The 26,340-nt window shown below is 52.6% G+C and overlaps 1 protein-coding gene across 1 annotated transcript in view; it reads right to left on the minus strand.

The window, feature by feature from the left end:
• The window catches only part of egflam (EGF-like, fibronectin type III and laminin G domains), a 260,696-nt gene that overhangs the window by 130,706 nt on the left and 103,650 nt on the right, over positions 1-26,340 (minus strand). The window contains exons 10-11 of the mRNA XM_072517542.1: positions 13,627-13,915; positions 3,428-3,528 (exon numbers count right to left, since the gene is read on the minus strand). Coding sequence (XP_072373643.1) covers positions 3,428-3,528; positions 13,627-13,915 — 390 coding nt within the window. The remainder of the gene's footprint in view (positions 1-3,427; positions 3,529-13,626; positions 13,916-26,340) is intronic.

A 26,340-nucleotide genomic window follows, 5' to 3' on the forward strand; every position in this document is an offset into this window, starting at 1 on the left:
TATGATTCAGCTGCTGAGTGGAAGAGCGGTTACGAAGGCAAATGGTATTTTGTCCTTCTTTGCAAGAGGACTTGAGTACAGGAGCAGTTATGCATTATTGCAGCTGTACTGGACCTTGATAAGACAACACCTGGAGTATTGTGTACTGTTTTGGTCTCCTTACCTAAGAAAGGATGTACTTGCTTCAGAGGGAATGCAGCGAAGGTTCGCCAGACTGATTCCTGGGACGACAGGGTTGTTGTATAGAAACCTAGACACATAGAAAATAGGTGCAGGAGTAGGCCATTCGGCCCTTTCTGCTTGGATCACCATTCAATATGGGCAGCACGGTAGCACAAGTGGATAGCACTGTGGCTTCACAACGCCAGGGTCCCAGGTTCGATTCCCGGCTTGGGTCACTGTCTGTGCGGAGTCTGCACGTTCTCCCCGTGTCTGCGTGGGTTTCCTCCGGGTGCTCCGGTTTCCTCCCACAGTCCAAAGACGTGCAGGTTAGGTGGATTGGGCAGGTTAAATTGCCCTTAGTGACCCAAAAAGGTTAGGGTGGGTTATTGGGTTACGGAGATAGGGTGGAAGTGAGGGCTTAAGTGGGTCGGTGCAGACTCGATGGGCCGAATGGCTTCCTTCTGCACTGTATGTTCTATGTTCTATGGCTGGTCATGCAAATTCAGTATCCCACTCCCCCTTTCTCTCCATACCCCTTTATCCCTTTGGCCGCAAGGGCCACGTCCAGCTCCCTCTGGAATATATCCAACGAACCGGCCCCAACAGCTTTCTGTGGGCGAGAATTCCACAAGCTCACAACTCCCTGAGAGAAGAAGTTCTTCCTCATCTCAGTCCTGAATGGCTTACCCCTTATTCTTATGATGTGACCCCTAGTTCTGGACATCTCCAACATCGGGAACATTCTTCCCGCATCCAGCTTTTCCAGTCCCATCAGGATTTTATATGTTTCTATGAGATCCCGTCTCATTCTTCGAAACTCCAGTGAGTACAAGCCCAGTCGATTCAGTCTTCTTCATATGTCAGTCCTGCCATCCCGGGAATTAGTCTGGTGAACCAGAAGGCTGGACACCCTCAATAGCAAGAATGTCCTTCCTCAAACTCGGAGACCAAAACTGCGCACAACACTCAAGGTGTGGATTCACTAAGGGCCTGTATAACTGCAGCAAGACATCCCGACTCCTATACTCAAATCCTCTCACTATGAAGGCCATTGTGCCATTAGTTTCCTCACCGCCTGCTGTACCTGCATGCCAGTCTTCAGCGACTGTTCCACCATCACACCCAGGTCTTGTTGCACTTCCCCTTTTCCTGAACTGACACCATTCAGATAATAATCTGCCTTCCTGTTTTTGTCACCAAAGTGGATAACCTCACACTTACCCACATTATATTGCAATTGCCAAGTATTTGCCCACTCAGCCAGCCTGTCCAAGTCACCCTGCAGCCTATTTGCATCCTCCTCACAGCACACACTGCCACCCAGCTTAGTGCCGTCTGTAAATCTGGAGATATAGCAATTCCTTTGTCCAAATCTTTCATGTCTATTGTGAACAGCTGTGGTCCCAGCACGAAACCCTGCGGTACCCCACTAGTCACTGCCTGCCACTCTGAAAAGGACACGTTTATCGCCACTCTCTGCTTCCTGTCTGCCAACCAGTTGTCTATCCACGTCAATACATTACCCCCAAAACCATGAGCTTTAATTTTCCTTGTTTTACATTGATGATACTAGCCTTAGACCCACTCTTCTCCCTTTTAAACTGGATGTAAAATTTAATCATAGTGGTTGCTGCTTTTACTCTGAGGTAATTTAGTAATCCTGTCACATTACACAATATGAAGTCTGATATAACCTGCCTCCTGGTTGGTTCCAGAGCATGCTGCTCCAAGATACTATCTCGGTGATGGAAACGTTGGTTCTCGCTTCAGTTATGAAGACAGATTGGGGAAGTTGTGACAGTTTTCCTTGGAGAAGAGAAGGTTGGGAGGAGATGTGATGGAGGTGTTCAATATCACGAGGGGTCTGGACAAAGTAGATTGGGAGAAACTGTTCCCACTGCAGGAAGGACCGAGCACCAGGGGGGGAACAGATTTAAGATAATTGGCAAAATAACCAACAGCGTCACGGGGAGAAACATTTCCCCACCCCGACTGGTTAGAATCGGGAATGCACTGCCCGAGAATCTGGTGGAGGCAGCGTAAGTTGAGGCTTTTAAGATGGAACTAGGCTATCATTTACCAAACACATCTTCCCTTCACTCCGTCTGTCAGCATTCCGCAGAGACCGTTCCCTCCGAGATAATCTAGTCCACTCCTCCACCATACCCAGTACCTCTCCCAGCACCCACAGCACCTTCCCATGCAATCGCAGAAGCTGTAACACCTGCCCCTTTACCTCTTCCTTGCTTAACATCCCAGGCCCAAAACACTCATTCCAGGTTAAGCAGCGTTTCACTTGCACCTCTTCCAATTTGGTCTACTGCATTTGCTGCTCTCATTGTGGTCTCCTCTATATCAGAGAGACCAATCGCAGACTGGGTGATCGCTTTGCTGAGCATCTTTGGTCTGGGCGCATTCAGGACCCTGACCTTCCCGTTGCTTGTCAATTTAACACAAGACCCTGCTCCCATGCCCACATGTCGGTCCTTGGCCTGCTGCACTGTTCCAGTGAAGCTCAACGCAAACTGGAGGAACAACATCTCACCTTCCGGTTAGGCTGCTACAGCCTTCCGGCCTGAACATCGAATTCAACAACTTCAGATGATCAGCACTACCCCATCTCAACCCATTTGTTTCCATCCCATTTCATTTTAACTGTCTTTTACCATTTCTTTCTTTCTTAATATACATTTAATTTCCGCCCCCCCCCCATCTTATCCACCTTTCCTTCACCTTTCTCCTCTTTGCTTCCCTCTTCCCTCCCCCCACATCTACAGTTCACCCTCTGATGTTAGTTTCTCTGCTGTTTGGCCTTTCACATCTTTTGTCCTCTCTGGGGACTGCCATTAGCACTCTGTTCCCTTGGTTTCCGTGGCCATTAACACCCCGTTTCCCTGGGTTTCTGTGGCTATGACTCATCTTTCATTCTCACTCCACAGTGTAAATATTTCCCACTTTCTCTGTCTGTTAGCCTTGACAAAGGCTCACCTGGACTCGAAACGTTCGCTCTTTTCTCTCCCTCCAGATGCTGTCAGACCTGCTGAGACTTTCCAGCATTTTCTCTTTCATATCATTTTCTTGTAATTTGTTGATGGGACGTGACCGTTGCAGCCTGTGCCAACATTTATTGCCCATTCCTAATTTGTCCTTGAGGGAGCAGTTCGAGTCAACCACATTGCTGTGGGTCTGGAGTCACATGTAGGCCAGACCGGGTAAGGACGGCAGATTTCCTTCATTCATGACATTTCCGCACAGTTTGACTCACCTTGAACTCAATGCTTATCTGAAACTTCTGGTAGGAATTCTTGAGCGGTTCAAAGGTGAGGTAGGAGTAACCGTAGAACCTTGGGTACTGAACAGAGATATCTGAGACGGGAGGGGGCAAAGGAGTGAATACACATCAGTTACATCAACAGAACTGCACAGAATCCAGCCAACAAATCTCAGGGGACCCTGCTACACATTGCCAGCTCTCTTCATGGGCGTGATTCTCCAAAATGGAGACTTAAGGTCGGGATTCGCCCCTACCCGGCGGGGCGGAGGGGTCCCGGCGGGATGGACTGGCGGGAACCACTCCGGCGGCGCGCTGCCCCAAAGGTGCGGAGGCCGAGGTGGAGGAAAAGAGTGCCCCCACGGCACAGGCCCGCCCACGGATCGGTGGGCCCCGATCGCGGGCCAGGCCACCCCGGGGCCAGATCGCACCCGCCCCCCCCCCCCGGACCCCGGAGCCGCCTAGTCCCGCCGGTGAGAGAAGTGGGTTGATTCTCGCCGGTGGGGACAGGCATGACAGCAGCGGGACTTCGGCCCATCGCGGGCCGGAGAATCGCCGGGGGGGGGGGGGGGCGCCGACCGGCGCGATTCCCGCCCCCCGCCGAATATCCGGTGCCGGAGAATTCGGCAACCGGCGGGGGCGGGATTCACGCCAGCTCCCGGCGATTCTCCGGCCCGGCGGGGGGGGTTGCAGAACCCTGCCCTAAGTTTTCGCACCGTCGTGAACGTCTGGAACATGCACGGTGCCGGAGCAGTTCACGCGAGGGACCTCTTCAACGTGCCGGTATGGCGCCGATTCTCCGCTCCCCGGAGAATCGCGCGCCGGCGTCGGGGCGGCGTGGCGCGGTTGCGGTGATTCTCTGGCCCGGCGCGGGGCTCGGAGAATCGCGCCCTATACGTGGGAACCCTCAGGCCGAGGACGCCCCACGGCTGACCGCTGCCAAAGGTGAGAGGCTTTGCTGGGCAGCCTGGTCACTTGGCAAGACCCCGGCACAACGCTGATTGAATACCAGGCCTGGCAGGATGGGGCCCTAAAGTGGCCCTTAGGTCACGACTTAAGAGCCTCAATTAGCCTCCATGCTCCACTGATCCCACCCACAGCTGGATTGGGGAAGGGGAATGGGAAGGTGGCAGAATTCCTGCCAGATCAAACAGCTACCTTCATCTCTGAATTCTCCTCGGAGGGAAGGGGAATTAAATTCCGCCAGTATTTTGCCCGAAAAATTGATTAAAACATTTTTAAGGTGGGAGGAGCGGGTTTGATAAAAGTGAACAAGTGGATGTAATAAGAACATAAGAACTAGGAGCAGGAGTAGGCCATCTGTCCCCTCGAGCCTGCTCCGCCATTCAATGAGATCATGGCTGATCTTTTGTGGACTCAGCTCCGCTTTCCGGCCCGAACACCATAACCCTTAATCCCTTTATTCTTCAAAAAACTATCTATCTTTATCTTAAAAACATTTAATGAAGGAGCCTCAACTGCTTCACTGGGCAAGGAATTCCATAGATTCACAAGGCTACTTAATAAGATAAGAGTCCATGATGTTGGGGGTCGAACATTAGCATGGATAGAGGATTGGCTCACTGATAGAAGAGTCGGGATAAGAGGAGCATTTTCAGGATGACAATCTGTAGCTAGTGGAATGCCACAGGCATCCGTGCTGCTGGGAACACAATTATTCGCAATATATTTAATGACTTGAATGAGGGGTTCAGGGGTTATGGGGAGAAGGCAGGAGAATGGGGATGAGAAAATATCAGCCATGATTGAATGGCGGAGCAGACTCAATGGGCCGAGTGGCCTAATTCTGCTCCTATGTCTTATGGTCTAATGGATGAGGGAGATGAATGTACTATTCCCAAATTTGGGGACGATACACAAACAGGGAGGCAAGTGGATGTCACAGAGTCTACAGAGGGATATAGACAGGTTGCGTGAGTGGGCAAAAATATAGCAGAGGGAATACAATGTAGGAAAATGTGAAGTTCTGCACTTTGGTAGGAAGAATAAAGGAGCTGAATATTATTTAAATGGAGAGAGACTGCAGAAAGCTGCAGCACGGAGAGGTTTGGGGTCCTCGTGCATAAATCACAAAAAGCTAGCAGCAAGTTCAGCGGGAAATTGGGAAGGCAAACGGAATGTTGGCCTTTATTTCAAAGGGAATGGATAATAAAAATAGGGAAGTGCTGCTAAAACTATACAAGGCACTAGTTAGACCACACCTGGAATACCGGGAACAGTTTTGGTCTCCTTATCGATGGAAAGATATATTGGCATTTGAGGCAGTCCCGAGAAGGTTCACTCGGTTGATCCCGGGTATGGAGGGATTTCCTATTGAGGAAAGGTTGAGTAGGTTGGGTCTGTGCTCATTGGAGTTTAGAAGAGTGAGAGGCGACCTTATTGAGACATATCGGATTCTCAGGGGGTTTGACAGGGTCGATGCTGAGAGGTTGTTTCCCCTTGTGGGAGAGTCTAGGACCAGAGGACACAATCTCAGAGTAAGGGGGTTGCCCATTTCAGACAGAGATGAGGAGGAATTTCTTCTCTCAGAGGGGAGTGAATCTGTGGGATTCTTTACCGCAGAGAGCTGTCGAGGCCGGGTCGTTAAGTGTGTTCAAGGCTGAGAGAGACAGATATTTAATCAGTGAGGGAATCGAGGGTTATGGGGATAAGGCGGGAAAGTGGAGTTGAGGATTATAACAGATCAGCCATGATCTCATTGAATGGAGGAGCAGACTCGATGGGCTGATTGGCATAATTCTGCTTCTTCCATTCATCGCTGGTTATAAGGAACAGTAGGTGGCGCCAGAATTCTAGTTACCAAGTCAGCATTAAATGAGAATACAGAAAACTACCGATGAAAACACTCCCAGGACAGGTACAGCACAGGATTAGATACAGAATAAAGCTCCCTGTACATAGACCCCATCAACACTCCCAGGACAGGTACAGCACGGGGTTAGATACAGAGTAAAGCTCCCTCTATACTGTCCCCATCAACACTCCCTGGACAGGTACAGCACGGGGTTAGATACAGAGTAAAGCTCCCTCTACACTGTCCCCATCAAACACTCCCAGGACAGGTACAGCACGGGGTTAGATACAGAGTAAAGCTCCCTCTACACTGTCCCCAACAACACTCCCTGGACAGGTACAGCACGGGGTTAGATACAGAGTGAAGCTCCCCCTATACTGTCCCCATCAAACACTCCCAGGACAGGTACAGCACGGGGTTAGATACAGAGTAAAGCTCCCTCTACACTGTCCCCATCAACACTCCCTGGACAGGTACAACACGGGGTTAGATACAGAGTAAAGCTCCCTCTACACTGTCCCCATCAACACTCCCTGGACAGGTACAGCACGGGGTTAGATACAGAGTGAAGCTCCCCCTATACTGTCCCCATCAAACATTCCCAGGACAGGTACAACACGGGGTAAGATACAGATTAAAGCTCCCTCCACACTGTCCCCATCAAACACTCAAAGACAGGTAGAGCACGGGGTTAGATACAGAGTAAAGCTTCCTCTACACTCTCCCCAACAAACACTGCCAGGACAGGTACAGCACAGGATTAGATACAGAGTAAAGCTGCCTCTACACTGTCCCCATCAAACACTCCCAGGACAGGCACAGCACGGGGGTTAGATACAGAGTAAAGCTCCCTCTACACTGTCCCCATCAAACACTGCCAGGGCAGGTACAGCACAGGGTTAGATACAGAGTAGAGCTGCCTCTACACTGTCCCCATCAAACACGCTTAGGACAGGTACAGCACAGGGATAGATACAGAGTAAAGCTTCCTCTACACTCTCCCCATCAAACACTCCCAGGCCACGTACAGCACGGGGTTAGACACAGAATAAAACTTCCTCAATACTGTCCCCATCAAACACTGCCAGGACAGGTACAGCACAGGGTTAGATACAAAGTAAAGCTGCCTCTACACTGTCCCCATCAAACACTCCCAGGACAGGTACAGCACGGGGTTAGATACAGAGTAAAGCTCCCTCTACACTGTCCCCATCAAACACTCCCAGGACAGGTACAGCACGGGGGTTAGATACAGAGTAAAGCTCCCTCTACACTGTCCCCATCAAACACTCCCAGGACAGGTACAGGGCGGGGGTTAGATACAGAGTAAAGCTCCCTCTACACTGTCCCCATTAAACACTCCCAGGACAGGTACAGCATGGGGTTAGATCCAGAGTAAAGCTCCCTCTACACTGTCCCCATCAAACTCTCCCAGGACAGGTACAGCGCGGGGGTTAGATACAGAGTAAAGCTCCCTCTACACTGTCCCCATCAAACACTCCCAGGACAGGTACAGCGCGGGGGTTAGATGCAGAGTAAAGCTCCCTCTGCACTGTCCCCATCAAACACTCCCAGAACAGGTACAGCACGGGGTTAGATACAGAGTAAAGCTCCCCCTACACTGTCCCCATCAAACACTCCCAGGACATATACAGCATGGGTTTAGATACAAAGTAAAGCACACTCTCCACTGTCCCCATCAAACACTCCCAGGACAGGTACAGCGCGGGGGTTAATTACAGAGTAAAGCTCCCTCTACACTGTCCCCATCAAACACTCCCAGGACAGGTACAGCATGGGGTTAGATCCAGAGTAAAGCTCCCTCTACACTGTCCCCATCAAACTCTCCCAGGACAGGTACAGCGCGGGGGTTAGATACAGAGTAAAGCTCCCTCTACACTGTCCCCATCAAACACTCCCAGGACAGGTACAGCGCGGGGGTTAGATGCAGAGTAAAGCTCCCTCTGCACTGTCCCCATCAAACACTCCCAGAACAGGTACAGCACGGGGTTAGATACAGAGTAAAGCTCCCCTACACCGTCCCCATCAAACACTCCCAGGACATATACAGCATGGGTTTAGATACAAAGTAAAGCACACTCTCCACTGTCCCCATCAAACACTCCCAGGACAGGTACAGCGCGGGGGTTAATTACAGAGTAAAGCTCCCTCTACACTGTCCCCATCAAACACTCCCAGGACAGGTACAGCGCGGGGGTTAGATGCAGAGTAAAGCTCCCTCTGCACTGTCCCCATCAAACACTCCCAGAACAGGTACAGCACGGGGTTAGATACAGAGTAAAGCTGCCCCTACATGGTCCCCATCAAACACTCCCAGGACATATACAGCATGGGTTTAGATACAAAGTAAAGCACACTCTCCACTGTCCCCATCAAACACTCCCAGGACAGGTACAGTGCGGGGGTTAGATGCAGAGTAAAGCTCCCTCTGTACTGTCCCCATCAAACACTCCCAGGAAAGGTACAGCACGGGGGTAGATACAGAGTAAAGCTCCCTCTACACTGTCCCCATCAAACACTCCCAGGACAGGGACAGCACGGGTTTAGATACAAAGTAAAGCACACTCTCCACTGTCCCCATCAAACACTCCCAGGACAGGGACAGCACGGGGTTAGATACAGAGTAAAGCTCCCTCTACACTGTCCCCATCAAACACTCCCAGGACAGGTACAGCACAGGGTTAGATACAGAGTAAAGCTCCCTCTACATTGCCCCCATCAAACACTCCCAGGACAGGTACAGCACGGGGTTAGATACAGAGTAAAGCTCCCTCTACACTGTCCCCATCAAACACTCCCAGGACAGGTACAGCACGGTGTTAGATACAGAGTAAAGCTCCCTAAACAGAGAGTCCGTGAGCAGGTTATTGCTGAGGAAGTGCTGCTTGATAGCACTGTTGATGATTCCTTCCATCGCTTTGCTAACGATGGACAGTGCACTGATATGGCGGGAATTGGCTGGGTTGGATTTGTCCTGTTTCTTGTGTTTCGGACACACCTGGGCTTATTTCCACATTGCCGGGTAGATGTCAGAGTTGTAGCTGTTCTGGAACAGCCTGGAACAGGGTGTGGCAAGTTCTAGAGCACAAGTCTTCAGTACTATTGCCGAAATATTGTCAGGGCCTTTGCAGTCTCCAGTGTCAAAGAACAAAGAAAATTACAGCACAGGAACAGGCCCTTCGGCCCTCCCAGCCTGCGTCTTCAGCCATTTCTTGATATCACCTGGAGTGAATCGTATTGGCTGAAGACTGACATCTATGATGCGGGGGACCTCCGGAGGAGACCGAGATGGATCATGCACTCGACACTTCTGGCTGAAGATTGTTGCGAATGTTTTAGACCCTTGGAATAGTGGATGTGGGTTACGTTGTGTCCGAGAGGGGAGATGAGGCATCAAGTTAGCGTCTCATAGAGTCATAGAGTTTTACAGCATAGAAAGAGGCCCCTCGGCCCATCGTGTTTTTGCCGGCCATCAAGCCCTTATCTCTTCTAATGCAATTTTCCAGCACTTGGCGCGTAGCCTTGTACGCTCTGACGTTTTGAGTGCTGATTTAAATGCTTCTTAAATGTTTTGAGGGTTCCTGCCTCTACCATGCTTTCAGACAACGAGTTCACGGATTCCCCCCACCCTCTGCCTCATGTGACAGTAAAGCACTCTCTCACTGCTGCATTGGTGGTGCCAGCCTCGATTATTCTTGGAGAGTCAGGGAAATGGAACCCAGCACCTCTGGACACACATAAGGATCGGCAGTGAAGGAGTCCCAGCATTAGCGGACAGTCCCCTGCCAACCGCCACACACACAGAAACAGAAACTGCTCACATTAAAGCCAGGCCCATCTAATTTAAAATGAGTCATGCAATTGGCGGGATTGGTTTGTGTACAGCAAGTTAACACGGGCGGAATTTGTTTAAAGGATTATTCAAACAAATGCAAGCAGACAAACTGAAATCGCTTCTTCATGTAAAAGTCAGACATTTAACTTCCCCTCCGGCTCAGTGGGAGTCACATGAGTTGAGCAGTTTTATTTTTAAACAAAACATATCACAGAAATGTGCTCAGATTAAATGATGTAATGGTGTCCTGAAGCAATTCATCTGAATTGGAACCAAAGATCTGGTTTTAATCTTGTCGAGTTTAAAAAGCAGCCAGGTTTAATGATCAAAGAATCGTTTACGTTATAACTCTGGACTTAATGACACACATTCCAATCCCAGGGCTGACCATAATCTGTATGAGTCTATCAGAGGCTGTAGATATCTCTGTTTCGGGTTGAGGCAATTGGTTAGAATCTGAAGGTGGGCCGTATCCAGTTTGGCTTTGGAAGGTCTGGCAGGCTGTTTATTAACCAACTCGGCCAAAGAAGTGCAAGTTAGGTGGATTGGCCATGCTAAGTTGTCCCTCAGTGTCCGAAGGTTAGGTGAGGTTAGGGGGATAGGGTGAGGGAGTGGGTTGAGGTTAGGGTGCTCTTTCGGAGGGTTGGTGTAAATTCTGTCATGGGGGTGTCCCTTTAAGACATGTTTTTGTCTGATCACATGGCTTCAGAGATGTCATTGTGTGGGTGGAGCTGGGCTATGGCTCTGGGTTTTACTTTTTTGAGTTCGGACTGGTTTTGAACTGCACAGGTTAAAGGAAGTGTCTTTCTACCTTCATTTTAAAAGCTGTTTCTGGAACGCTTGATAACTTAAAAGAGATAATTGCTTTGTGGAAGGAATTTAAACCCGCTGTTTGAAAAGGAGAACAGAGTATCAATAACAAGCCTGATACCAGTAAGAATGCCGTGTCCTGGGCCACGCCTTTGAATAGGTGTTTCTGGTTTCACTTGGATTTTGTTATTGAATTGGAACAGTTAAAGGGGGAATTCATTAAGAATTCACGTGGATCACTGAAGCTGTGTGGGGTCTTTATGTTTGTAGTTGATAAAAATTCTTACTGCGTGTGTTTATACAAATGTTAACTAAATTCATAGAATAAAGGTTGGGCGGAATTCTCCCCCCCCCCCCCCCCACCGATGCCGGGTGGGAGAATTGCCCGGGCGCCGCGCGAGTCCCGCCACGCCTTCCCGACGGCCGCACACGATTCTCCCACCCCCCCCCCCCAAACCGGCGCGGTGAGAATCACGGTTGGCCGCTGGGAGAATCGCCGCTTACCGTTGGTAATGAGTCCAACACGACAGGCTCCCGCCGGCGCCATCCACACCGGGTCGCTGCTGGCAGGAACAGTGCGGGAACGCTGGGGGGACGGCCTGTGGGGGGGTCGAGGGGGGTTCCTCGGCGCCAAGGCACGGTGCACGTAAATGACGCGGCGCTGCTCTTAGCCCCCCGGGGAGAATAGGGGGCTGAGAGCGGCCTCCGACGCCTGAATGAAACACTCCGGTTTTCACTCCGGCGTCGGGACTTAGTCTCCCGATGGGAGAATTGTGCCCCTTGTGTTTTGATTAAAACCGCCTCAGGACTCTGTTGACTAACACCTGAAAGTCAGGCTCTGGGGCGAAATTATCCGGTATCGGCGCGATGTCCGCCGACTGGCGCCCAAAATGGCGCAAATCAGTCGGGCATCGCGCCGCCCCAAAGGTGCGGAATGCTCCGCATCTTGGGGGGCCGAGCCCCAACCTTGAGGGGCTAGGCCCGCACCGGATGAATTTCTGCCCCGTCAGTTGGCGGAAAAGGCCTTTGGTGTCCCGCCAGCTGGCGCGGAAATGACATCTCCGGGCGGCGCATGCGCGGGAGCGTCAGCGGCCACTGACGGCATTCCCGCGCATGCGCAGTGGGGAGAGTCTCTTCCGCCTCCGCCATGGTGGAGACCGTGGCGAAGGTGGAAGGGAAAGAGTGCCCCCATGGCACAGGCCCGCCCACGGATCGGTGGGCCCTGATCGCGGGCCAGGCCACCGTGGGGGCACCCCCCGGGGCCAGATCACCCAGGACCCTGGGGCTCGCCCGCGCCGCCTTGTCCCGCCGGTAAGGTAGGTGGTTTAATCCACGCCAGCGGGACAGGCATTTTAGCGGCGGGACTTCGGCCCATACGGGCCGGAGAATCGCGGGGGGGGGGCCCGCCAACCGGCGCGGCGCGATTCCCGCCCCCGTCGAATATCCGGTGCAGGAGAATTCGGCAACCGGCGGGGGCGGGATTCACGCCAGTCCCCGCCGATTCTCCGACCCGGCGGGGGGTGGGAGAATCTCGCCCCTTGTGTTCACCGTAACCAAAATCAATAAACAGTTATAGGTCAGGTGAACTCCATAATATGCTTTGGATTTTCTAAACCCTGGCCCATAACAAATTGATGGGCCAAACTGCCTCCTCCCGCACTGTAGAGATTCTGTGTAAATGTATTTCCATAAATATTCTGAGTAAATTGAAGAAATCTGAGGCGGGATTCTCCCAACGGGAGTCTAAGTGCCGACGCCGGGGTAAAATCCGGAGTGTTTTACTCCGGTGTCGGCGCCCGTTCCCAGACCCCCATTCTCCCCCCTCCGCGTCGCGCGATTTACGGGGGCGGGGCCTCGGCGCCGCGTCAGAGACCCGGCGCCGCGTAAATGACTTGGGTCCCGCATATCCGCAGATGGGCCGGCGCCAACTAGCGCATGCGCGGTGGCTGTCCTCCCCCAGGCCGCCCCGCACAAACATGGATCCAGGCTCGCCGGCGGAAGAAAGGAGGCCCGCCGACAGAGAGGCCGGCCCGCCAACCGGTTGGTCCCGATCGTGTACCAGGCCTCTCCGGAGAGCCTCCCCGGGGTTGGGGCCCCCCTCCCACCCCCCCCCCCCCCCCCCCCCCCCCCGCTCCCGGCCCTTGAAGCCCCGGGTCCCGCCGGCCCGACAGCAGGTTAGAACGGCGCCGGCGGGTCTGTCTATTTTTTTTGCCGGCCGCTCGGCCTGTCCGGGCCGGAGAATCGACGCTCGCCGTTTGTGAATGGCCCGGCGCGATTCGCACTGCGCTGGTTTCGGGGGGGGGGTGGGGGGGGATCGCGTGCGGGGGTCGGGGCGGCCCGGCGCGATTCGCACTGCGCTGGTTTCGGGGGGGGGGATCGCGTGCGGGGGTCGGGGCGGCCCGGCGCGATTCGCACTGCGCTGGTTTCGGGGGGGGGGATCGCGTGCGGGGGTCGGGGCGGCCCGGCGCGATTCGCACTGCGCTGGTTTCGGGGGGGCGGGGGAATCGCGTGCGGGGGTCGGGGCGGCGTGGCGCGACTCGAGCGGCGCCCTGGCGATTCTCCCACCCGGGCGGGGGGAATACCGCCCCTGATGTAAATCGATGGAGTCCTATGTAGATTCTGTGAAATTCAATATTTGCCACGTAACTTTATGGAAATCAGTGCATTTATATATAAATTTTGAAAAAGGACGTCAATGATCCATTTGCTGACCTTTGTCACACCTCTCCCCGAGTTTGCCCAGCTTGCAGTGACACCTGGACCCTCCGCTCTCATAGTCGTTCTGACAGAAGCTGTCAGCTGGACAGTTAGCCTCTTCGCACGGGAGCTCCACCACACGTCCAGCTGGCACAGGGGGGCGAGGGGAGGGGCTGGGCTCCACCGCACCGGGGGCCTGGACGGGGGCGCCACCCCCTGAGGGGCTGACGCCGGGATCGGGCTGGAGGCGAGTCTGCACCCGGAATTTTCGGTCCCTTCCCCGGTGGACTGAGGGCGACTGGAGCTGTAAAGAAGGGAAAAAGGGTTGAGTCCTGGGCTGGGCCACTGAGGGGGGGGGCAGGGTTCCCCTCTGCCAGCCCACCGCAGCCCATGCACTTCAGAGGGTCCCAATTAATTCTGGCTCAACATATTCCTGGAGATTTAATCACAATGTTCCCCCCAACTGCCTCACAAGAGCCTTCCACAGCCACCAACACTGTTTTAACAAGTAAACATCACAACTGTTTTTCTACCCAAATGTTTTTTCTCCCACTGTTTCTCGCAACAGTCTGCAGGAGAGTAATCCAGAATTCCTAGGGGCTCCAGGACATTCTGAGAGAGTTGGCAATGTTCACCCAGTAAGATTCTACATTGGCGACACCAAACAACAACAATCTGCATTTATATAGCACCGATTATAGAATTTTTATAGAATCCCTACAGTGCAGAAGGACGCCATTCGGCCCATCAAGTCTGCATGGACCCTCCGAAACGTGTGTGCGTGGGTTTCCTCCGGGAGCTCCGGTTTCCTCCCACAGCCCAAAGGTGTGCAGGTTAGGTGGATTGGCCGTGATAAATTGCCCCTCGGTGTCCAAAGATGTGCAGGGTAGTTGGGGTTGGGGGGATAGGAAAGGGGAGTGGACCTGGGTAAGGTGTCCCCCTCCTCTGCCCTGTCCCTGTAACCCCACATAGTCTTTGGACACTGAGGGGCAATTTATCATGGGCAATCCACCTAATCTTTTTGATTGTGATTTGATTTATTATTGTCACATGTATTAGTACACAGTGAAAAGTATTGTTTCTTGCATGCTGTACAAACAATGCAGACCGTACATACGGAAGGAAGGAGAGACTGCAGAATATAATGTTACAGTTATAGCGAGGTGTAGAGAAAAGATCAACTCAATACGAGGTAGGTCCATTCAAAAGTCTGATGGCAGTAGGGAAGAAGCTGTTCTTGACTCGGTTGGTACGTGACCTCAAACTTTGGTATCTTTTTCCTGATGGAAGAAGGTGGAAGAGAGTATGTCCGGGGTGCGTGGGGTCCTTAATTATGCTGGCTGCCTTTCTGAGGCAGCGGGAATTATAGACAGAGTCAATGGATAGGAGGCTGGTTTGCGTGATGGACTGGGCTACATTCACGACCTTTTGTAGTTTCCTGCGGTCTTGGGCAGAGCAGGCTCCATACCAAGCTGTGATACAGCCAGAAAGAATGCTTTCTATGGTTCATCTGTAGAAGTTGGTGAAGGTCGTAGCCTGCACACCTCTGCACTGTGGGAGGAAACCGGAGCACCCGGAGGAAACCCATGCAGACACGGGGAGAACGTGCAAACCCCAACACAGTCACCCAAGGCTGGAATTGAACCCGGGTCCCTGCCGCTGTGAGGCAGCAGTGCTAACCACTGCGCCGTCATGCAATGGGGCATTCCCAAAGCACCTGACAGGATCATGGACAAGAACGTTTGTCAACACACCAGGAATTAGAGTTGCCAACTCTCCAGGATTGGCCTGGGTCTTGCTGCTTTCCGATTGGTGTAGAACGGCCGTGAGTCATGGGGGTGTGTGTGTTGGTCGTCGATTGGCTGGAGCGGGGGGGTTGGTCATGTGATGAAAGCTCCAGGAATACATTTCATCACAGTTGGTAACCCACCGCGTCAGGAGGCATTAGAACCCCTAACCAGACGCCATGTCGAAGAGAGAGGTTTGAAGGAGGAAAGTGGCTCGGAAAGACGGAAAGGTTTAAGGAGGATACTCAGGAGTTTAAGGCCGAAGTTCACCACCCCAAAATCCTGGGCCGTGGCCCCAATGTGCGGCATGACAAATAGTTTGCAAACTTCTGATCAGAGGTACAGCAACAGAAGGCAAGGTCTCCGATGTTTCAACAATTAAAATTGGGGATGACAAGAGACCAGAATGAGATGAGGCAGATATAGAATCACAGAATCCCTGCAGTGCAGAAGGAGGCCATTCGGCCCATCGATCTGCACCGACCCTCTGAAAGAGTGCCTTACCCAGGTCCACTCCCCTGTCCTATCCACGCAACCCCATCTACCCTGCACATCTTTGGACACTAAGGAGCAATTTAGCATGGCCAATCCACCTAACCTGCACACCTTTGGGCTTTGGGAGGACACCGGAGCGCCCGGAGGAAACCCACACAGACACGGGGAGAATGTGGAAGCTCCACGGTAGTGGGTGCCTGGAATGCGCTGCCGGAGGAGGTGGTGGAAGCAGGGACGATAGTGACGTTTAAGGGGTATCGTGACAAATACATGAATAGGATGGGAATAGAGGGATACGGACCCCGGAAGTGTAGAAGATTTTAGTCTAGACGGGCAGCATGGTCGGCGCAGGCTTGGAGGGCCGATGGGCCTGTACTTTTCTTTCTTCTTTGTTCCACACAGACAGTCACGCAAGGCCGGAATCGAACCAGAGTCCCTGGCGCTGTGAGGCAGCGGTGCTAACCATTGTGCCACCGTGCCGCCCCATAGGGTTGAGGAACTGGAGGAGACTACAGAGATAGGGAGGGGTGAGGCCATGGAGGTAATTGAAAAGAGGGACGAGAATTCTAAATCGGAGGAGTTGCTGGACCATGGACCAAGGTCAGCTGGCAGAGGGCCGATTGGGTAAATAGGGCTTGGTGCTCGTTAGTGTTTTATGTGAGCTGAATAACAGAGGCAGCAAGCTGGGAAGTCAGCCAGTAGTGTGCAGTACAAGAGGGAAGTTTGGAGATAAAAAGGATAATGAGTGTCTCAGCAACAGGTGAGCTGATAACGGGGAAAGGTTGGGCAGCGGCGGAGGTGCTAGTTGGCAGCATTGGTGATGGAGCAGCTATATTTCTCAAGGTTCATCACAGGGCCACGCAGGATGCCGAGGCTACAAACCAACTAACAACAATAATCTTTATTGGTGTCACAGGTAGGCTTACATTAACACCGCAATGAAGTTACTGTGAAAAGCCCCTCGTCGCCACATTCCGGCACCTGTTCGGGTACACGGAGAGAGAATTCAGAATGTGCAATTCACCTAACAGCACGTCTTTCGGGACTTGTGGGAGGAAACCGGAGCCCCCGGAGGAAACCCACGCAGACACGGGGAGGATGTGCAGACTCTGCACAGACAGTGACCCAAGCCGGGAATCGAACCCGGGTCCCTGGTGCTGTGAAGCAACAGTGCTAACCACTGTGCTACTGTAAGGGGAGGGCAGCGACGTTATTGTTGCTGCACTAGTAATCGAGAGACTCTGAGCACCCAGGTTCTAATCCTTCCACAGCAGGTGGTGAAATTTGAATTCAATGAAAAATAAATCTGATGACCACGAAACCATTGTTGATTGGAGGAGGAAAGTCTGCCATCGTTAGCTGGTCTGGCGTCCATGTGACTCTTAAACACCCTCAGGGGTGGGCAATAAGTGCTGGCCTGGACAGCGACACCCACCTCCCATCAATGAATAAAAGGAACACACCATCTTCCTCCAACACATCTCGATTGTCCTCCAGCTGGTTGGGGCCCTACGCACACCGTTACCATTTTCCTCCATCTAATCCTAACCGGGGAAATCCTAACCGCGGTTGCTGACCGTGTCACAATCATCAGGGAACGTTGGTGGCTGGAGAACGGAGTTTGGAGTGAAGCATGAAACCTTTGTTTCCTGGGAGGGAATCTCATGACTGGATGTTAGCTAATGGTTGCCATTACCGAGGGGAAGTCTGTGGATGAGAAATAGGAGGGGCCGAGGATAGATCCTTGGGGGACGCCAGGGGGAACGGTGTGGGGAGCAGGAAGAGAAACCATTGCCAGTGTTTCTCTGGCTGTGATTGGAAAGATAAGAATGGAACCGGGAGAGAGCAGTCCCACCCAGCTGGTCGACAGTGGAGGAGGATGATGTGGTCAGCCGTGTCAAAGACTGGGACAGATCAAGGAGGACAGGGAACAAAAGTTTCCCTTTGTCTTTGATGAATATAAGAAACAGTGTTGGTGATGTGGAAGTAATTAAAACCTGGGTTACGATGCTTACAGACAGTGTGACTGCTAGAGCTGTGATCAAAGTGTTGTAAAAGTAAGGTAATCATTGATTTATAGGTGAAATATTGTGCTAATAGATCTCGAGAACCATTTACTTATGTATAGATAGCTAACTAATGGATATTGTTTACGTTTGAAGGACCCCGGCATGTAGATAATTTATGAGCGGAATTGTGTTTGCTCCTGGCTAAACAACTAAAGGTAACAAGAGACAAAAGAACGCCTTATGCTTTGGGTACAGGTGATGCAATTAGTGGGAGGAGCCAGGTCTGTCTTAAAAGTCAGTTGGTTCTAGAACTCTCATCTGAACAGAGGTGTTTCACTTTGGTCCTGAAAGGTTCTCTCTCCAAGGATTGTGCACTGGGAAAACAAGTAGAAACCTGGTTGTTAACTTTATTCATCAGTTGTTTTTGAAATATATTGGTTTGCTTAATTGGAATGTAGAGGCAGGTTTAGGAAGTTAGTGAAGGTTTTCTCTCTTTTTAAGAACTGCAGCAAATGTTAACTGTCAAGCTATTTCTTTGTTGTTGATTCTGTGGTTAAATTTAAGTTTGTTTTAACATAAAAGATACCAATTGGTCAGTGTTCTCACTCCTGAGGGGCAGTAACATTTCCTCAGAGTTTCACAAGTTGAAAATAGATGGGTTCCCGCCCTGGATCCTAACATGTCCCAGTCACAGAGGATGTCATTTGTGACTTTGCTGAGAGCAGTTCTAGTCGTCAAGAACACAAAACAGTCAAGGACTTGGGGGAGGAAAACACAGTTGAAGATGGGATGATAGCTTACATGGACGGGGGCGGGGGGCAAGGTTTGTTTTATATGAAGGGTAGGGGTGGAGACGGGTGGTGATGGTAAATTTGAAGGGACAGTACCTGAAGAGAGAGAACTTTTAATAATACCGGAGACCAGGAGGGACGTGAGAATGATCAACCGATTATTGGGAGCAGGTTCAAGGACATGGGTCTCCTGGACAAGATGAGCTCAGAGAGGGTATGAGAGGAGATAGTGGAGATACTTGAAGTGAGTGAATGGATATGGCAGGTGGGAGTAATTTAAGGATAGCATGGCTGGATGGATTAGTGAAAGGGATAGATTTGACAGAAGCAGTTAAACAAATGGAATTAACCTTAATCGCAAAGTCGGAGGGTGGGAGGCTGAAGGGACACGAGGGCCACACCAGGGGGGACGGCCAGGGTGGGAGGGGAATGGTTCAATGGGGACTGGGGCATCAAAGCTCGAGGTGAGAGTTAGGTTTAGCAGATTGGTCGCTGCAACAGGGGATCAAAGGCTAAATAGTCAGGATTTTGAAAGAGCCATTGTGAGTAAATTGGAGGAATAGAAAGGAGGAGGTAGTGAGGGAATGAGAAGAGTGAGAGTGAGGGAGTGGAGTGAGGGAGAGAGAGTGAAGGAGAAGGAGCGAGGGAGTGCGAGTGAGGGAGTGCGAGTGAGAGTGAGGGAGTGCGAGTGAGGGAGTGCGAGTGAGGGAGTGAGAGTGAGGGAGTGAGAGTGAGGGAGTGAGAGTGAGGGAGTGAAGGAGTGAGGAAGTGAGAGTGAGGGAGTGAGGGTGAGTTGTGAGGGTGAGGGAGGGTAAGGGAGTGAGGGTAATGGAGTGAGGGTGAGGGGAGGGTGAGGAAGTGAGAGTGAGGGTGAGGGAGTGAGGGTGAGGGAGTGAGAGTGAGGGAGTGAGAGTGAGGGAGTGAGAGCGTGGGAGTGAGGGCGCGGGAGTGAGGGCGCGGGAGTGAGGGCGTGGGAGTGAAGAAGTGAGAGTGAGGGAGCGAGAATCAGAGTCAGAGTGAGGGAGTGAGAGTGAGGGAGAGAGAGGGAGAGTGAGGGAGTGAGAGTGAGAATGAGGGAGTGAGAGTGAGGGAGTGCGAGTGAGGGCGTGAGGGAATGAGGGCGGGAGAATGAGTGAAAGAATGAGAGGGAGAGGGAGGGAGGGAGAGAGAAAAGAGAGTGAGCTAGAGTGAGGGAGAGAGAGTCAGAGTCAGAGTGAGGGAGTGAGAGTGAGGGAGTGATAGTGAGGGAGGGAGAGAGTGAGAGTGAGGGAGAGTGAGGGAGTGAGAGTGAGGGAGTGAGAGTGAGGGAGTGAGAGTGAGGGAGTGAGAGTGAGGGAGTGAGAGTGAGGGAGTGAGAGTGAGAGTGAGGGAGTGAGAGCGAGGGAGTGAGGGCGCGGGAGTGAGGGCGCGGGAGTGAGGGCGCGGGAGTGAGGGCGCGGGAGTGAGGGCGTGGGAGTGAAGAAGTGAGAGTGAGGGAGTGAGAGTGAGGGAGTGAGAGTGAGGGAGTGAGAGTGAGGGAGTGAGAGTGAGGGAGTGAGAGTCAGAGTCAGAGTGAGGGAGTGAGAGTGAGGGAGAGAGAGTGAGAGTGAGGGAGAGTGAGGGAGTGAGAGTGAGGGAGAGAGAGTGAGGGAGTGCGAGTGAGGGAGTGAGAGTGAGGGAGTGCGAGTGAGGGAGTGCGAGTGAGGGCGTGGGAGTGAGGGCGCGGGAGTGAGGGCGTGGGAGTGAAGAAGTGAGAGTGAGGGAGTGAGAGTGAGGGAGTGAGAGTGAGGGAGTGAGAGTGAGGGAGTGAAGGAGTGAGGAAGTGAGAGTGAGGGAGTGAGGGTGAGTTGTGAGGGTGAGGGAGGGTAAGGGAGTGAGGGTAATGGCGTGAGGGTGAGGGGAGGGTGAGGAAGTGAGAGTGAGGGTGAGGGAGTGAGGGTGAGGGAGTGAGAGTGAGGGAGTGAGAGCGTGGGAGTGAGGGCGCGGGGGTGAGGGCGTGGGAGTGAAGAAGTGAGAGTGAGGGAGCGAGAATCAGAGTCAGAGTGAGGGAGTGAGAGTGAGGGAGAGAGAGGGAGAGTGAGGGAGTGAGAGTGAGAATGAGGGAGTGAGAGTGAGGGAGTGCGAGTGAGGGCGTGAGGGAATGAGGGCGGGAGAATGAGTGAAAGAATGAGAGGGAGAGGGAGGGAGGGAGAGAGAAAAGAGAGTGAGCTAGAGTGAGGGAGAGAGAGTCAGAGTCAGAGTGAGGGAGTGAGAGTGAGGGAGTGATAGTGAGGGAGGGAGAGAGTGAGAGTGAGGGAGAGTGAGGGAGTGAGAGTGAGGGAGTGCGAGTGAGGGAGTGCGAGTGAGGGAGTGAGAGTGAGGGAGTGAGAGTGAGGGAGTGAGAGTGAGGGAGTGAGAGTGAGGGAGTGAGAGTGAGGGAGTGAGAGTGAGGGAGTGAGAGTGAGGGAGTGAGAGTGAGGGAGTGAGGGCGCGGGAGTGAGGGCGCGGGAGTGAGGGCGTGGGAGTGAAGAAGTGAGAGTGAGGGAGTGAGAGTGAGGGAGTGAGAGTGAGGGAGTGAGAGTCAGAGTCAGAGTGAGGGAGTGAGAGTGAGGGAGAGAGAGTGAGAGTGAGGGAGAGTGAGGGAGTGAGAGTGAGGGAGAGAGAGTGAGGGAGTGCGAGTGAGGGAGTGAGAGTGAGGGAGTGCGAGTGAGGGAGTGAGGGCGTGGGAGTGAGGGCGCGGGAGTGAGGGCGTGGGAGTGAAGAAGTGAGAGTGAGGGAGTGAGAGTGAGGGAGTGAGAGTGAGGGAGTGAGAGTGAGGGAGTGAGAGTGAGGGAGTGAAGGAGTGAGGAAGTGAGAGTGAGGGAGTGAGAGTGAGGGAGTGAGGGTGAGTTGTGAGGGTGAGGGAGGGTAAGGGAGTGAGGGTAATGGCGTGAGGGTGAGGGGAGGGTGAGGAAGTGAGAGTGAGGGTGAGGGAGTGAGGGTGAGGGAGTGAGAGTGAGGGAGTGAGAGCGTGGGAGTGAGGGCGCGGGAGTGAGGGCGTGGGAGTGAAGAAGTGAGAGTGAGGGAGCGAGAATCAGAGTCAGAGTGAGGGAGTGAGAGTGAGGGAGAGAGAGGGAGAGTGAGGGAGTGAGAGTGAGAATGAGGGAGTGAGAGTGAGGGAGTGCGAGTGAGGGCGTGAGGGAATGAGGGTGGGAGAATGAGTGAAAGAATGAGAGGGAGAGGGAGGGAGGGAGAGAGAAAAGAGAGTGAGCTAGAGTGAGGGAGAGAGAGTCAGAGTCAGAGTGAGGGAGTGAGAGTGAGGGAGTGATAGTGAGGGAGGGAGAGAGTGAGAGTGAGGGAGAGTGAGGGAGTGAGAGTGAGGGAGTGCGAGTGAGGGAGTGAGAGTGAGGGAGTGAGAGTGAGGGAGTGAGGGCGCGGGAGTGAGGGCGCGGGAGTGAGGGCGCGGGAGTGAGGGCGTGGGAGTGAAGAAGTGAGAGTGAGGGAGTGAGAGTGAGGGAGTGAGAGTGAGGGAGTGAGAGTCAGAGTCAGAGTGAGGGAGTGAGAGTGAGGGAGAGAGAGTGAGAGTGAGGGAGAGTGAGGGAGTGAGAGTGAGGGAGAGAGAGTGAGGGAGTGCGAGTGAGGGAGTGAGGGCGTGGGAGTGAGGGCGTGGGAGTGAAGAAGTGAGAGTGAGGGAGTGAGAGTGAGGGAGTGAGAGTGAGGGAGTGAGAGTGAGGGAGTGAGAGTGAGGGAGTGAGAGTCAGAGTCAGAGTGAGGGAGTGAGAGTGAGGGAGAGAGAGTGAGAGTGAGGGAGTGAAAGTGAGAATGAGGGAGTGCGAGTGAGGGCGTGAGGGAATGAGGGCGGGAGAATGAGTGAAAGAATGAGAGGGAGAGGGAGGGAGGGAGAGAGAAAAGAGAGTGAGCTAGAGTGAGGGAGAGAGAGTGAAGGAGTGGGAGGAGGGAGATAATGCGAGGGAGAGGGACTGAGGGAGTGGGATAGCACGGGAGGGAGAGTGGGAGAGGGAGGGAGATACTGAGAATAAGAGGCAATGGAGAGAGGGACAGAACGATGAGGCACAGAGGCAGACAGTGGAGCACTGAAGGAAAGGTGATTAGAGTTGGAATAAGGAGGGTGATGTGTGAAAGCTGGCTGTCTCTTGGTGCCTTGCTCGGGAGGTGTTGGTAACAGAAGGAGGGGGCTTGGTGTACACCGCAGCCTGTGGCTGCTACTCTAACCCTGGGAGGCGGTTATTGCTTTCTCGGAGTGTTCAGTGATTGGAACACTCAGCCTCAGTTTGCTTCCCACTGGGATTACAGCCAGGAACTGATTAATTTTGCAGAGTTCCAGAAATTGTTTGTAGGTTGTGTTTACAAAGTTATATCCTGCCAGAGTCGGCGTCCAGCTCGCAGTAGTTACTCTCCACGTAACAAAGCTGTGGTTTTCTCTGCAAACCATCCCAAATAACTCAACAGATGTGCCCGAGGTCAAAGGGACAGGAAGGAGCATTGATTTGTGCAGGGCCGCCCCCCCCACACAAACTAGCCCCGTCCCTCAGACATTGATCCTCACCGAAATAGACTTCTCAGGGAAAGGGGTTGACCAAACACATCCTGTCGCCTGGGCGCAAGTGAGCTCATGGTGGGCCGCTTGACTGTGTGGGGCTTCACAATCCCGACTTCAGCTTCCATTGGACGAGTGTACCTTACAGTGGGTGCGGCGGGGGGGGGGGGGGGGGGGGGGGGGGGCGGGAGCAGCTGTCAGCTACTCAGTGTTGGGCTGGGAACCCGGGGTGATTAGCTTTTCCATCCATTTACCTCGTGCTGAGGCTATACCCAATCTGGCAAGGCCGGCTTTCTGTCTCGGCATCGATGCTGGAGAAGAGTAAAGTCTCCGCATTCCCCGATGACGATAGGCTGCTCGCCCCCTTTGGGGAGAAGAGCTGACTTGTGGTGGTTTAACCTGAGGATCATCACACCTCAGGCGAGGGTCAGGGTTGAGAAGGCGGAGCCTTCAAGAATAACCTCAGCCGCTACGGGTATTGAACCCTCGCTGCTGGGCTCGCTGATATACAGCCGTCCAGCCAACTGAGCTAAACCAACAAGGGCAGTGGCGATGCGGATGGGGATGTGAACTTCCCTTCACCCTGACCAGAAATCACTAATTGCATCCACACCGGACAAGGAATGGACCGTATGGATGGGATATTGCACGACTATCAACACCTTGAGGAGAGGAAGGGGCTGGGGATTAGAGATACAATACAAATCAGCCCGGACCATTGTCTTGAACTCCCCGGTCTATCGTGGGTGCCCAAGGGGGTCAAGGATGGTGAGGTTTAATTATGGAACACGAACCTTGCAGTCTGAGATCAAAACATTTCCAGCTTTCATGCCAGCCAACATTTTAACTGAGCTGGGGCCTTAAGGCAGAGTTTAAAGGGAATTGTTTTTCAAAATTCATTGATGGGATGTGGGTGTGGCAGACTGGGCCCAGCATTTACGGGTCCAGAGACTAGTGTGGGGCAAGTGGGTTTCAGTTTTTGGCATCAGTACTGGGGAAAGTTGGGGCTGCACCTTTGGGACGGTCGACATCATGCAGAAATGAAATGAAATGAAATGAAAATCACTTATTGGCACAAGTAGGCATCAATTGAAGTTACTGTGAAACCCCGAGTCGCCACATTCCAGCGCCTGTTCGGGGAGGCTGGTATGGGAATTGAACCGTGCTGCTGGCCTGCCTTGGTCTGCTTTAAAAGCCATTCGACCCACCGAAGCCCCCACTTCCAGCCTATCCCCGTAACCCAATAAACCCTCCTAAACTTTTTGGTCACTAAGGGCAATTTATCATGGCCAAACCCCTTAACCTGTACGTCTTTGGACCGTGGGAGGAAACCGGAGCACCCGGAAGAAAGCCACGCAGACACGGGGAGAATGTGCAGACCCCGCACAGACTGTGTCCCAGCGGGGAATCGAACCTGGGACCCTGGCGCTGTGAAGCCACAGTGCTAGCCACTTGTGCTACCGTGCTGCCCATCAGAACCATGTTGGAACCTGTGCTCTTGCAAACCGGATAACTGGGGGAGTAGAGAGGCTGTTAAACTAAATAATGGGGGGAGGGGGATGGGGGGGGGGGGACACCAGATTCTATTATCAGGGGGATAGATAGTATCCTTTGTGAGCAGGATAAAGAGTCCCGCATGGTATATTGCCTGCCCGGTGCTAGGGTGCGGGACATCTCTGACCGGCTTGAAAGGATACTGGAGAGGGAGGGGGAGGATCCAGTTGTTGTGGTCCATGTCGGTACCAACAACATAGGCAAGTCTAGGAAAGAGGACCTGTTTAGAGATTATAAAGAGCTAGGATTCAAATTAAAAAACAGGTCCTCAAGGGTCATAATCTCCGGATTACTGCCCGAGCCACGTGCAAATTGGCATAGGGAGGCAAGAATAAGGGAAGTTAGCACGTGGCTGAAAGAGTGGTGTGGGAAAGAGGGGTTCCTTTTCATGGGACACTGGCATCAGTTTTGGGACAGGGGGGAAAGTTGGGATGGTCTCCACCTGAACCGAGCTGGGACCAGTGTTCTGGCGAAAAGAATAAATAGGGTGGTCAATAGGACTTTAAACTAAAGATTGGGGGGGAAGGGAAAGTCAGGGAACCAAGAGGTGAAGTAATCAGTGGGAAGCGTAGCTGCTTAGGAATACAAAAAAGCACGAAAAGACAAAACTCAGGAGAGGTTACAATAGTCCCCATCCCACAAAATATGACACAGTGTATGGAAAGGCTCAGTAAACCAAGGTCCACCACACTAAGAAAACAAAAAGGGACGGTCAATAGAGAATTAAAGGTGCTATATTTAAATGTGCGCAGTGTACGGAACAAGGTAGATGAGCTTGTGGCCCAGATTGTGACTGGCAGGGATGATGTGGTAGGCATCACAGAGACATGGTTGCAGGGGGTTCAGGACTGGCATTTAAACATCCAGGGATTCACAACCTATCGAAAAGACAGGGAGGTGGGCAGAGGGGGCGGGGTTGCCTTGTTAATTAGGAATGAAATGAAATCAATAGCACTAAATGACATAGGGTCAGATGATATGGAGTCTGTGTGGGTAGAGTTGAGGAACCACAAAGGCAAAAAAACCATAATGGGAGTTATGTACAGGCCTCCTAACAGTGGTCAGGACCGGCGGCACAAAATGCACCACGAAATGCATGTCAGAAAGGCAAGGTCACAGTGATCATGGGGGACTTCAATATGCAGGTGGACTGGGTAAATAATGCTGCCAGTGGACCCAAGGAAAGGGAATTCATTGAATGTTTACAGGAGGGCTTTTTGGAACAGCTTGTGATGGAGCCCACGAGGGAACAGGCCATTCTGGACTTAGTGTTATGTAATGAGCCAGACTTGATTAAAGATCTTAAAGTAAGGGAGCACTTAGGAGGCAGTGATCATAATATGGTAGAATTCAATCTCCAATTTGAAAGAAAGAAGGTAGAATCAGATGTAAAGGTGTTACAGTTAAATAAAGGTAACTACAGGGGCATGAGGGAGGAACTGACGAAAATCGACTGGGAGCAGAGCCTAGTGGGAAAGACAGTAGAACAGCAATGGCAGGAGTTTCTGGGAGTAATTGAGGACACAGTGCAGAGGTTCATCCCAAAGAAAAGAAAGGTTATCAGAGGGGGGATTAGGCAGCCATGGCTGACAAAGGAA

This window comes from Scyliorhinus torazame, chromosome 9, assembly GCF_047496885.1.
Source record: "Scyliorhinus torazame isolate Kashiwa2021f chromosome 9, sScyTor2.1, whole genome shotgun sequence".
NCBI classification, from domain to species: domain Eukaryota; kingdom Metazoa; phylum Chordata; class Chondrichthyes; order Carcharhiniformes; family Scyliorhinidae; genus Scyliorhinus; species Scyliorhinus torazame.